The sequence below is a fragment of the Bombina bombina genome, chromosome 11 (genome assembly GCF_027579735.1).
Source record: "Bombina bombina isolate aBomBom1 chromosome 11, aBomBom1.pri, whole genome shotgun sequence".
In the NCBI taxonomy this organism is placed as follows: Eukaryota; Metazoa; Chordata; class Amphibia; order Anura; family Bombinatoridae; genus Bombina; species Bombina bombina.
This window is the reverse complement of record NC_069509.1, coordinates 45,848,504-45,862,573: the sequence shown is the minus strand read 5'-3', so window position 1 is coordinate 45,862,573 and position 14,070 is coordinate 45,848,504. Positions and strand designations below refer to the sequence as shown.

Below are 14,070 nucleotides of genomic sequence, written 5' to 3'. Positions count from 1 at the left end.
GTTTAGGCTAGGGTTTATTATTTTAGGGGGGCTTTTTTATTTTGATAGGGCTATTAGATTAGGTGTAATTAGTTTAAATATCTTTAATTTGATTATTATTTTCTGTAATTTAGTGTTTTGTTTTTTTGTACTTTAGATAATTGTATATAATTTAGTTAATTGTATGTAATTTATTTAATTGTATTTAATTGTAGTGTAGTGTTAGGTGTTAGTGTAACTTAGGTTAGGTTTTATTTTACAGGTCAATTTGCATTTATTTTAGCTAGGTAGTTAGTAAATAGTTAATAACTATTTAGTAACTATTCTACCTAGTTAAAATAAATACAAACTTGCCTGTAAAATAAAAATAAACCCTAAGCTAGCTACAGTGTAACTATTAGTTATATTGTAACTATCTTAGTGTTTATTTTACAGGTAAGTATTTAGTTTTAAATAGGGATAATTTAGTTAAAGATAGTAATTTTATTGAGATTTATTTAAATTATATTTAAGTTAGGGGGGGTTAGGGTTAGACTTAGGTTTAGGGGTTAATACATTTAATATAGTGGTGGCGATGTAGGGGCGGCAGATTAGGGGTTAATAAGTATAATGTAGGTGGCGGCGGTGTATGGGGCGGCAGATTAGGGGTTAATAAGTATAATGTAGGTGGTGGCGGTGTAGGGGGCGGCAGGTTAGGGGTGTTTAGACTCGGGGTACATGTTAGGGTGTTAGGTGTAAATGTAACTTTATTTTCCCATAGGAATTAATGGGATATCGAGCAGCAGCAAACGTAGCTTTCGCTGCTTTCAGACTCCCATTGATTCCTATGGCATCCGGCGCCTCCAGGGCGGCTGATTGAAAACCAGGTACGCTGGGCCGGAATAGTGGTAAGCGTACCTGCTAGTTATTTGATAACTAGCAAAAGTAGTCAGATAGTACCAAATTTGCATTCAGAACATCTGTAGTGACGTAAGCATCGATCTGTGTGGGACTGAGACCAGCGGATCGTATGTTATGTCACAAAATTCTACTTTTGCCGGTCTGTAGGCTTTGATAACTAAGGGGAATCAGGCTCGCCACAATTACGCTGCAGAATTCCAGTGTATTTGTGGTTGACAGCTTGATAAATAGGCCTCATTCTCTTGGTATCCTTTGTTGAGGCAAGTGGTGAGTGGAGTTTGGCTATTGAAATGAATTGCCGCAAACAAGATTTTAATTTGTTTTAAGATGTTTAGATTTTGCTGATATCTTATTCTATAACAAGACAACATAGATTACAAGGTGTTTAGTGTCCCTTAAAACTCATTACTCTAAAGGCATAAATCTTTTTGTTCAGGCAGTGATCACCTGTGTCCTTGTCACTTGATTGACTCCTGTGTTAAATATGTTAGCTTCTCTTTTGTTCTTGGCAATCCTGATCCAATTAAAAGTATCTAAATAAATATAAGAATAATATTGTGCTGCTGTTGGCTTGTAGTAGTAGCACTAACTTTTTAAAGTTTAAGCCATTGTACCGCTGCTCCATTTCTGCCCTGAAGATATTCCCCATAGAAATAAGGGGTCAACAAATTTTCATTAGCGTACCAATATTGTTTTATCAAAAGTCATCTGAACTAAATAATTCTATGATCTTAGATAAAATGGAAAAATAAATTAAGATTTTTTTTATTCCATGATAAACAATCTATCCTAAACATTTTTTCAGTGCACATGTCTAATGATATGATATTTTCCTCTTTTGCTTATCTTGACCATCCATGGCAAAACATATTAGAGGGCTGAGGAAAGTGCCACAGACAGTTATTTTGCGGCTTTTAAAAAGGGTTTGTCAGAGCCAGAGAGAGGGCAAAATATACCTATTAATACTGCAAAAGGGACAACACTGGAATGTTGTGAAATCAGATAATTTTTTATTGAAACTTTATACTAAAACAAAGAAATGATTATGCAATACTTATCTTCAAGTGGTTCAGTGAAAAGGTAGCATACAATGGTAGGTAGATCACCATGATCACACACAGGAGGAACATTATCTCATCAGTAAAAGATATTTCAGTAAAGTCTCACCTCTACAGGGACAGAGCACACGTTTCTGCTTTACTTGTATTTTGTGTTCAGGTTTTAGTCTGCTGTGTTGGTTAGAACCAGCTCTGCTAATAAATCTTTAAGGCTTCTCTAACCTGTTTCATTTTGTCTGTGTTCAGTTAAAGTCTTTGTTCAAGTTTCATTTGCCTCATCATCTAGACTCATATAGTTTCAGTTTTAAGCAAACTGCAAAAATGATACTCTTTCAACAAGCAGTGATGTAGGTGCTGTTTTGTATATTGTCTAACAAACATGTATTAGTTATAATAAGGGTTAGTTCTCACGCTGCAGTTGTATTACAACTTGTTGCACAAAATAGATTTCAAGGTCACAGTACTCAGAGGGAAAAGGTAACCAAGCCTTAGGGGCCGATTCTATAAAATCCGCCGGTCTAAACATGGTTTTACACACCGACACTAGCAGGAGCAACCCTCATGGAATTCTATAAAAAAAGGGACTGTCCCTGCGAGTGAAGATGCTTCCGATAGAAATAATGAGCGCTATCTGCTATGTAAAAAATTGCAATGAAGGAGTGTATGTTTAAACTTTAAAATTACACATAAAAAAATTCAAACAACGCTGTTTTCAGAGCAATGTACCTTAAAGTTGCTGTTATTTTCATATGCCTAGGTTTTCCATTCAGAGTTATTAGTGTTTTGCGTATTTTGATTGCCAGCTTTTAAGTTGCGAGAAAAAACAGGGAGTTCTGTAGGGGTAAATGTTTACGAATTACACTGGGATTTGAGAGACAATTTCATATATGCCCATGAAATGCCAATGTTCAGTCCATTTTACGAAAAAACAATTAGGCTTTTCTGATTAGAAGCTTCTCCTGATTCTGATTCAACAATTTCAAAACTGGAATGTGTGTCTGGTGCTGAATTATCACTCTTGATTAAAAGCTTTTCCTGTTTCTGATTCAGCTCTCTCCATACTAGAGTGTCTGTCTGGTGCTGGGTCATTCATCTTCTGATTTGAAGCTTTTCCTGTTTTTGATTTCTCAATCTCCATACTAAAATGTTTTTCCAATGATAAGTCATAACTCTTCTGATTGGAAGCTTCTCTCGGTTCTGATTCAACAATTCAAAACTGAAATGTTTGTATGGTGCTGAATTATCACTCTTTTGATTCAAAGCTTTTCCTGTTTCTGGTTCTCTCTCCATACAAGAATATTGGTCTGGTTTCAAGTCATTCATCTTCTGATTGGAAACTTCTACTGTTCATGATTCAGCACGCTCATAAGGATAACTTTCTGCTGTTGAGTTATCACTTTTGTGATTTACAGGTTATAATTGTTCCGGTTCAGCATTCTCCACACAAGGATTATTATTCAGCTAAAGAGTCGTCACTATTCTGATTAGTAGTTTCTTGTGTTTCTGACACTGCATTCTCCACATAATGATTGCTTTCTGGTGTCTTATGATTAGAAGCTTCTTCTGGTTTGGATTCAGTAGTCTCCACAGTTGATTAACTTTCTGCTGGTGTCCCCTCTGCAAAATAGAAATGCATTATTAAACATATCATGTGCTAAATATCTGTTAATATTTAATTTTCTACAAATTAATGAAATTATTTGTTCATTTACATGCTCATAATGGAAATGAAATATATCCATTAAATACAAGGACAACAATATTAAGTTATTATTACAATACAATGTTACAAAATAAAGTATAACCTTACTTAGGAAACATCCGGTGATAGGTCTCGCTAAGTACTAAGGGCTGCCTAATACCCCAACGCTGTACTGTAACTCCCCCGTATTTAACAAAATCCTAGCTACCCTGAATTTGTAAGGTAGTCCTTATTTATATGCCCAATACTCTTTATAGGAGAAATAGAGAAAAGAATGAAGGGATAATTTAAAAAAGACAGTAATAGGTAGTAGGGGGTATTAGGTGCCACCCTAATCCTTGATATAGAACCCCTGGAACTTTGCTTAGATACATCTGCAGCTTTGAGACAGGCCAGCTACAGGTATAATAATTGTTGAGGGGCTTTTCCTGTACCTTATCGGCCAGATTACAAGTGCACTTAAAAGCGCTATTTGCGCTCCACTGTGTAGTACCAGTGCACGCTAATGTGCCCTGGTATTACAAGTTAACAGCAATGCAAATATGACCTAGCGAGCTTGCGTTACCAATAATCAGCCACTTGTAATGGCTGATTAATTACCGCACGCCCGCAAACGGGCAAATTTGCCCATTTGCGGGCAAGCAATAATTTAGTGCTACACTTAATATCGAGCCCTATATGTTTAAGATTTTTTAGAGGAATTTCCTGTGAATCTGTTGCCATTGCTTGATGCCAATAAACCAACAATAGAAGCAGAGGTCTACAATAAATAGCTGGATAAGACCTGATAACTAATGCAGTATACTGAGGATATTTTACTGAAGTGATTTTTCTTCCCTGCTTATATTATGGTTTATATACATCTGACACAAATACAAGTATCATCTGTATACAGATATCACAGAATGGATCAGTTATCATTCGTTGGAATAGTAAAGGGACAGTCTAGTTAAAATTAAACTTTCATGATTCCGATAAGGAATGTAATTTTAAACAACTGTCCAATTTACTTTTATCATCAAATTTGCTTTGTTCTCTTAGTATTCTTAGTTGCACGCTAAACCTAGGTAGGCTCATATGCTAATTTCTAAGCCCTTGAAGGCCGCCTCTTATCTGAATGCATTTGACAGTTTTTCACAGCTAAAGTGGGTGTTAGTTCACATGTGCCGTATAGATAACATTATGCTCAGTAATGTGGAGTTATTTATGAGTCAGCAGTGATTGGCTAAAATGCAAGTCTGTCAAAAGAACTGAAATAAAGGGCAGTCTGTAGAGGCTTAGATACAAGGTAATCACAGAGGTAAAAAGTGTTGGTTATGAAAAACTGGGGAATGGGTAATAAAGGGATTATCTATCTTTTTAAATAATACAAATTCTGGAGCAGACTGTCCCTTAAATAAATACAATCATAAAAATATTTTTTAAAAAAAATGTGATATGCCTCCATATATTAATCAATATACACCTAGATTACCAGTTTTGCGGTATAGAGGGTGCAAAACAAACGCAACAAAAGTTGCGTTATTTTACCCTCCATAGCGCTGCCATTACAAGTTTCAAAACAGCCACCTGGTGCGTTTAGCTCCATACTGCACAAAATCCAAGCGTTGTTTTGATGTGCCCGAGCATGCTTTCCCTATAGACATCAATTGGAAGAGAGGGTTAGAAAAAAACTAACATCTGCGATCGCAGAATGGAAAGTTCCGTAACGCAGCACCATTTATGTCTATGGGGAAAACAATTACGTTTACACCCCAACATAAACCCTGAGGCTAAACACCCCTAATCTGCCGTCCCCGACATCGCTGACACCTAAATAAAGTTATTAACGCCTAATATGCCGCTCCCAACATCCCCGCCACTTTAATAAAGTTATTAACCCATACTCCCCTGCACCCCAACATCACACACTATAATAAAGCTATTAACCGCTATTCGTCCGCCGCTCCCCGACATCGCGACATCCGGCCTCCCACATCACTGCCACTAACTAAACCTATTAACCCCTAAACCGACAGCTCCCCACATTGAAAACAACTACACTAAACTATTAACCCCTAAAACCTAACAAACCCCCTAACTTAATTAAAATTACAATATCCCTGTCTTAAAATAAATTAAAACTTACCTGGGAAATTAAAATAACCTAAATAGCCCTATCAAAATAATCCCCCCAAATACCCCCCCCCCCCCGGCATACAATAAAGTACCAATAGCCCTCTTTTGCAGGGCATTGCCCTAAGTTAAACAGCTCTTTAACTTGTCAAAAAATACAAACACAGCTCCCCTCTTATTGGCTGATTTGAATTTCAAGAATCAAATCAGCCAATAGGAATGCAAGGGACTACATTTGAATCGCATCCCTTGCATTGAAGATTCAGTTTACAACGGCGACCATATGAAGAGGAAGCTCCTTGTCGGTTGTTTTCAGGATGGACCCCCTCCACGCTGCCGGGATGAAGATAGAAGATGCCGTCTGGATGAAGATAGAAGACGCGGCCTGGATGGATGAAGACATCGCCACCTGGATAAAGACTTTGCCACCTGGATGGATGAAGACCTTGCCGCCTGGATGAAGACTTTGACACCTGGATGGATGAAGACCTCGCCGCCTGGATGAAGACTTCTGCCACCTGGATGGATGAAGACCTCACTGCCTGGATGAATACTTTGCCACCTGGATGTCTGGACTTCAGAAACTGTAAGTGAATCATTTTAATTTTAGTAGTGTTAGGTTTTTTTTAATATGTAATTTCGTTTTTTTAATTGGTAGTTAATTTAATTTTAGTATAATAGTTAGGTTAGGTTAATTTATAGTTTAAACTTAGGTTCTTTTGATTACACAGGTAAGTTTTAATTTATTTTAAGATAGGGATATTGTAATTTTAATTTAAAGTTAGGGGGTTGTTAGGTTTAGGGATTAATAGTTTAATGTGTTTGTTTGCAATGTGGGGGGCTGTCGGTTTAGGGGGTAATAGGTTTAGTTAGTTAGGGGCGGTGATGTGGGAGGCCAGAGGTTTAGGGGTTAATAACTTTATTTAGTGGTGGCGATGTCGGGGAGCGGCGGAATAGGCTTTAATAATTTTAATATAGTGTCGGTGATGTCGGGAAGCGGCGGAATAGGGGTTAATAACTTTATTATAGTGGCGGCGATGTCGGGGAGCGGCGTAATAGGGGTTAATAATTTTTATTAGTGGCGGCGATATATAGAGGCAGATTAGGGGTTAATAGGTTTAATATAGTAAAGGTTTTTTTTGGTTAAGCACACCACAAAAGGACTGTTTAATCCTAGCACACATATTGTGGGAGTGCTACCGAAATGACCAAAACAATTACAAAACAACAAAAAGTATTGGTGCACATCCAACCACTTAAGTCCACTCTTTCATGGCATATTTGTATATGCTTCTGTCTGTCAAATATACTTACATAGCTTCTGATAAGATTGGGATAAACATCTCACAATAATAAAAATCCCTCCCCTTTGGTTAATGCACGCCACCCAGCCCAGGTGTGTTCCAGATAATGTAATTGTGATATACTCAAATAGCTAGAAAACACTGTGTAGACATGACTTGCTGCAGTGTGGAAACTGGTTAGTGTTAGGACCAGTCTACTATGGGACACCTTGTAAGTGGTGACTGGGTTAGCAGAATATGATCATATTGTGTGACTAAGATCCCTATTTTAATTTAAATTTAAACAGGCAATTTTTTTGCAGCATAAATATAAGTCAATATTATTGTGAGATGTTTATCCCAATCTTATTTGAACTATGTAAGTATATTTAGCAGACAGAAGTTTTTATTTAAATTTAAAAGCATATTTAACAGGCAATTTTTTGCAGCTTAAATATAAATCAATATTATTGCGAGATGTTAATCCTAATTTTATTTGAACTGTGTAAGTATATTTAGCAGATATAAGTATATTTGTTTTTGCAGCTCAAATATAAGCCAATATTATTGCGAGATGTTTATCCCAATCTTATTAGAAGCTATGTAAGTATATTTGACAGACAGAAGCATATACAAATATGCCATGAAAGAGTGGACTTAAGTGGTTGGATGTGCACCAATACTTTTTGTTGTTAGGTTTAATATAGTGTTTGTGATGCGGGAGTGCAGCGGTTTAAGGGTTAATAGGTAGTTTATGGGTGTTTAGTGTACTTTGAAGCACTTTAGTTATGAGTTTTGTGTAACAGTTTTGTTGCACAAAACCCATAACTACTGGTCTCAGAAGGCGATAAGGATCTTGTTGGTGTAGGCTAGACCACTAGCACTTTAGCCTCACTGCAAAACTTGTAATGACAGCGCTATGGAAATCCCACACAAAAACGTCATTTTTTTGAGTGCGGGATTGATGTTGCGTTACAGGCTAAAATGCTTGTGGTTTAGCTATACCGACAAGACTCGTAATGGCTGCATTGCTGTTTTAACACTGAAATGGCTATTTTTCAGCGTTAAAACCCGCAACTCACCGAAACACAAAACATGTAATCTATCTTAACAGATAATACCAACCATAAAAAGTCTGACATATTTTTCCAAACGCAAAGTGATAATTTAAATTGTGTATCTCCCTTCTGTCTGTTCCCATTTGTGCAGATATTTATAATATACTTGTAATAAAAGTAAAGTTTTGAATTTAGCTCTGAATATTGCTATGATATGCATTGTATGCGGTAGATTTATCAAGCAGCAGATGCTGCAATCTATCCCCGAAGTTTCCACTGCTCCTTAACTCATCCGCCACCTCTGAGGTGGCAAACTGCAATCATTCCGATCAGATACGATTGGGATGATAGACACCCCCTGCTAGCAATTGGCCGCAAATGTGCAGGGGGCGGCATTGCACAATCCTTTCACCAGAAAGGCTTGCGCAATGTTAAATGCCAACAGCGTATGCTGTCGTCATTTAGCGATGTCGGGTGGACATGATTCGCCATAGCGAATCATGTTCAGCCACCGCTTGATAATTCGGCCCCTATGGCCTCTATTTACCAAGCTCTGGTGGACCTGATCCAACAGTGCGGATCAGGTCCGCCAGACCTCGCTGAATGCGGAGAGCAATACGCTCTCCCTATTCAGCATTGCACCAGCAGCTCACAAGAGCTGCTGGTGCAACGCCACCCCCTGCAGACTCACGGCCAATTGGCCGCCCAGCAGGGGGGTTTCAATCAACCTGATCGTACTCGATCGGGTTGATTTCCGGCGATGTCTGTCGAGCAGGCGGACAGCGTTATGGAGCAGCGGTCTTTGTGACCGCTGCTTCATAACTGCTGTTTCTGGCGAGTCTGAAGACTCGCCAGAAACAGGGGCCATCAAGCTCCATACGGAGCCTGTTAAATAGAGCACTATATGTCTAATGATCAAAAACTCTCTGGCATGGAGAGAAATCTCACATAATCTGCATAGTGAGATAAACAGCTCTTAAGTTAAAATTTGCCTTTTTGAAAATTATTTACAGCAGTAAAATTTTTCTGGAAAATTTCAATGTTAATTAAATTTTTCCTCCCCCTGTATCATGTGACAGATGCACATGATCAGTAGAAGCTGTAGACTTGTGTAAAATGTGTATACGAAAACAATATGAATGTTTTGATCATGGATACCGGAAAGTTTTTTTTTTTTTTTAAATTGCTGCTTTATCTGAATCATGAAACGTACTAGAGTCCCTTTAAGCGACCTTATAGTACTAACGTGATTTCTTAGATAATCGTTTCAAAGTGGAAAGCTTTAAATAGTTGGGCCCTATAGATTAGTGATCTCCTACTGAAAATACACAATGAGGCCAATTTAACAAAGGTCTTGCAGACCTGATCCGCAAGTGCGGATCAGGTCCGCAAGACCTTGCTGAATGCGGAGAGCAATACGCTCCCTGCAGACTCATGGCCAATGGGACGCCAGCAGGGAGGTGTCAATCAACCCGATCATACTCGATCGGGTTGAATTGTGGCGATGTCTGTCAGAGCAGGCGGACAGGGTTATGGAACAGCGGTTTTTAGACCGCTGCTTCATAACTGCTGTTTCTGGTTAGTCTGAAGACTCGCCAGAAACATGGCTCTTCAAGCTCCATTCGGAGCTTGATAAATAGGCCTTAAATGGGGAGATTTAAAGGGGCAGTCTACCCTAGTTTTGCATAACCAACACAGTTATATAAATACACTTTTTACCTCTGTGATTACCGTGTATCTAAGCCTCTGCAAACTGCCCCTTATTTCAGTCCTTTTGACAGACATCCATTTTAGCCAATGAGAGCTGGCTCACTGGAACTCCACGTGCGTGAGCACAGTGTTATCTATATGACACACATGAACTAACACCCTCTAATGGTGAAAAACTGTCAAAATGCCCTGAGAGAAGAGGCGGCCTTCAAGGGCTTAGAAATTAGCATATGAACCTCCTAGGTTTAGCTTTCAACTAAGAATACCAAGAGAACAAAGCAAAATTGGTGATAAAAGTAAATTGGAAAATTGTTTAAAATTACATTCTCTATCTGAATCATGAAAGTTTATTTTGGACTAGGACTAGATAGACTGCCCCTTTAATAAGCAGCGGATGCTGCTTTCTCTGCCCGAGGTTTCTGGCTTGCCGGAAACATAAGTTGAGAAGCAGTGGTCGTAAGACCGCTGCTCCTTAACTTGTCCCCCACCTTTCAGGTTCCGAGCAGGATGATTGACACCCCCACCCCCTGCTAGCAGACGATTTGCAGAGAAACTGCAGGGGCAGCATTGCACAAGCATTTTGGGTGGACATGATTTGCTACAGCGAATCGTGTCCGCTCAACAATTGACCCCAGTATCTTTTAATACACAGCAGTTCCGTCTAGATAATAGGATGAAAAAAAAACTATTGTTTCTTGCATTGTTGCAATATTTTGTTGGTTAGAAAGACACTGATGTAAATGCGGTGTTATACATAAACATTATGGTAAATAATGTACAGACAAGAGGTCGGGGGTACTTCTTCCTGTGCTTCATAGGCAGAGCTAACAGATCAGACCCACTATTACAAAGCTGTAGCAATAACAGTAACACTGATCGTATTAACCTTTTGTTGCTTTCTGTGAATCTAGGGAAGGCTCTACTGATACTGCACTTGTTTGTGATATAATTAAATGCATTTATAAAACTTACGTTAAATGGTAAATAAAACAAACAGAACCTTTGTGTATCGTAATAACAGAGGAGGAGACTATAAACAATAAAATAAATAGATTTTGTTCTTTTAAAACATTTGTTATCAGGTCAAAGATAAAGACAAGATTGATTATCTTATGTGTGCTAAACTAGATAAGATATACACTTAAAAAGGGGATGTCTATATTTGATCCATCTTTCATATTTTTTTTACATTTTGTTTAACCTTTTAACGCCGTTATGCCGTTCCATTCCGTCATAATTACACTGGGCTTTAGAGCCGTTATGACGGAATAGAACGGCATAACGGTTTTCAGCTCCTGTGCCCCCTCCGTTATTTTGTTTGTTGTGGATCCGGTTGGGGGATGTGCCTAGCACCTCTGGCACTCCCCCAGGATCCAATCAGCATGGAGGGGGTGTATCGATTGTCCCCTGTAACACTGTAGCAGCCAATGAGTGGAATCATTGGCTGTTACAAGTGTATCCGCTTCCTCTCTGCTCTCAGTGCGATCTGAGAGAGAGAGGAAGACAGTTTAGTGTTGGTGTGTGCTGCAGAAAGCGGAGAGGGAGAAAAAATATAGTTACAAACAATATATATATTTTTTTTGCTGCTGATCACAGAGCTGCTACTGTGATCAGCCTAATATAACTTGCTTAGCCTGTTAGGGCTTTGATCAGTGTTGATCAAAAGCGTTGGGGGTTTATTTGTGGGGGTTACAAATATATATATATATTGTTTTTGCTGCTGATCACTGAGCTGCTACTGTGATCAGCCTAATATCACAGTGATCAGCCTGTCAGGGCTTTGATCAGTGCCCAAAAGTTTATTTGTGGGGATCTTTAGTTATTATTAACCCCTTCCCTGCTGTTCCCAATCACTACCCTTCCCAGTTCCTTTTTTTTTTAGTTTATAAAAAAAAAAAAAAATATATATATATAAAGAAAAAATCATAATTTAAAAAAATAAATAAATAGGGAATAGGGTGGGTGGGAATAGGTGGGTGGTAATTGGGAGGTGGTAATTGGGGTGGTTTAGTGGGATTTTGGGGAAGGTGAAGTGGTAATTGGTGGTGGTGAAGTGGTAATTTGTACTGAAAAAAATCCCTTATGGCACGCTATTCAGCAGAAGAGGCTTATGCCATTCTTGCCACAGATTCAGGGAGTGAAACCCTCTCTGCTCTGTCTGACAGCGCAACCCTTACGGCATCAGATATAGAGCCCCTGAGTGATACATCTGATGCTGGTGCTCCCTGCCCGCCACCTAAAAGGAGGCGTCGCACAAATGACCAAAATTGGATACCCCCAAATTTCACTGCCCCAGAAATGCCAGAATTTACTGAGACTCCTGGCATAACAAGTGATGTTCCAGTATGTGAGCCAATAAACTATATGTCACTGATTCTGACAGATGCTATGTTTGAGCATATAGTTGCTCAAACAAATTTATATGCCAGCCAGTATCTGTCCAAAAATCCCCAATCTCTGTATGTCAGAAAAAATACCTGGCATCCCACTGACATACCAGAGATTAAAAAGTTTTGGGCCCTGACATTAATAATGGGGATTGTGAAGAAACCCAGCATTCGTTCATACTGGAGCCAGAACCCCATCCTGGCTACCCCTCTTTTTCCAGGGGTTATGAAGAGGGACAGATATGAACAATTGCTGCGGTTTCTCCATTTTAATGATAATACCAAGTGCCCCCCCCAAAAATGACCCCCTGCATGACAGGTTATATAAACTAAGGCCCCTGATAAGCCACCTGTCCCAAAAATTTAAAGAAGTTTACATACCTGAGCAGGACATTTGCATTGATGAGTCCCTCATGAAATTTAAGGGGAGATTGCTTTTCAAGCAATATATACCATCCAAGAGGTCCCGCTATGGGGTAAAATTTTATAAGCTCTGTGAATGCAGTACTGGGTATACCTGGGCATTTCGCATCTACCAGGGAAAGGATAGCCACTTGGATCCACCTGGCTGCCCAGATTCAGTTGGCACAAGTGGGAAAATTGTGTGGGATCTCCTACTACCCCTGCTAAATAAAGGGTACCATTTGTGGCTCGATAATTTTTACACCAGCACAGAGCTATTAAAATTTTTGTTTTATTTTGAAACCGTGGCCTGTGGCACAACAAGAAAAAATCGCAAAGGTTTCCCCCAGAAGCTGACATATGGAAAAAAAAGTAGGGGCACAACGTCAGCTTTACGCCACAATGAGCTACTGGCCCTTCGGTACACTGATAAAAAAGATGTGTACATGCTCTCCACAATGCACGATGAAGCTACAGTGCCAGTGTCTGTGAAGGGAAGATCTGCACAGATCCGAAAGCCAAAGTGCATTGTGGAGTACAACAAAAACATGGGGGGGGGTAGATTTAGCTGACCGGTGCCTGCAGCCATATCTAATTCAAAGAAAAACTAGAACTTGGTACAAAAAAGTAGCCTTTTATATTATGCAGATCGCAGTATATAATGCATATGTGCTGTACAAAAAAACAGGCACAGGGAAAACTTATACTTTTTTGGAATTTGTGTTAAATGTAACATCTGATATTTTGTTTAACCAGACCCCTAATCCTCCCACTGTTCAATCTGAAAATGTTGAGCGACTCTGTGGCAGGCATTTTCCCACTAGGATCCCCCCCACTGCCTGCAAATTAACACCCCAGAAAAGATGCAGAGTCTGCTATAAAAAAGGAGGGAGGAGGGATTCTAGTTACCATTGCCCTGACTGCCCCTCTCAACCTGGCCTCTGTATCACTGATTGCTTTCGAATATATCACACAGAGTTAAACTTTTAATTTGAAAGCAATCTGTATGTGTTCCTAATTTATTTTATTTTATTATTCTGTATTCCTAACTTCATAAATCCCCTGACCTTGTCCGGTCCCTTTATATGTTAAGCCCATCCACTCTAAGGCCATTATAAGTTATACAAAACAACTAAAATACTCCTTTTAGAATATCCTGAGTTATCTACTTTTGCAAATGGTATGTCATGAGGGGGGTAATTTTCATTCCTGGGCTGCCATACTGTCTCAAAGGCAACATAGGGCCAGAAAATCAATGTGCCAAATTTCTATGCAGACCCTATATTGGGCCCTGTAACTTCCTAAAACCACATAAAACCTGTGCATAGGGGGTATTGTTGCACTCATGGGAGATCACTGAACACAGATATGGGTGTATTATAGCAGTAAAAAATATAATGATGTTGATCTAAATAGAAAACATGCAAAGTCTGTGTGAAAAAAGCAAATAAAAAAATATGACCACTAAATTTGACC

General features: G+C 39.0%; 1 protein-coding gene across 1 annotated transcript in view; it reads right to left on the bottom strand.

Moving 5' to 3' along the window:
• Window positions 1–1,867: 1,867 nt before the first annotated feature.
• LOC128641654 (uncharacterized) overlaps window positions 1,868–14,070 on the bottom strand; it is a 185,473-nt gene continuing 173,270 nt past the window's right edge. The window contains exon 10 of the mRNA XM_053694188.1: window positions 1,868–3,554. Coding sequence (XP_053550163.1) covers window positions 3,532–3,554 — 23 coding nt within the window. The 3' untranslated portion in view covers window positions 1,868–3,531. The remainder of the gene's footprint in view (window positions 3,555–14,070) is intronic.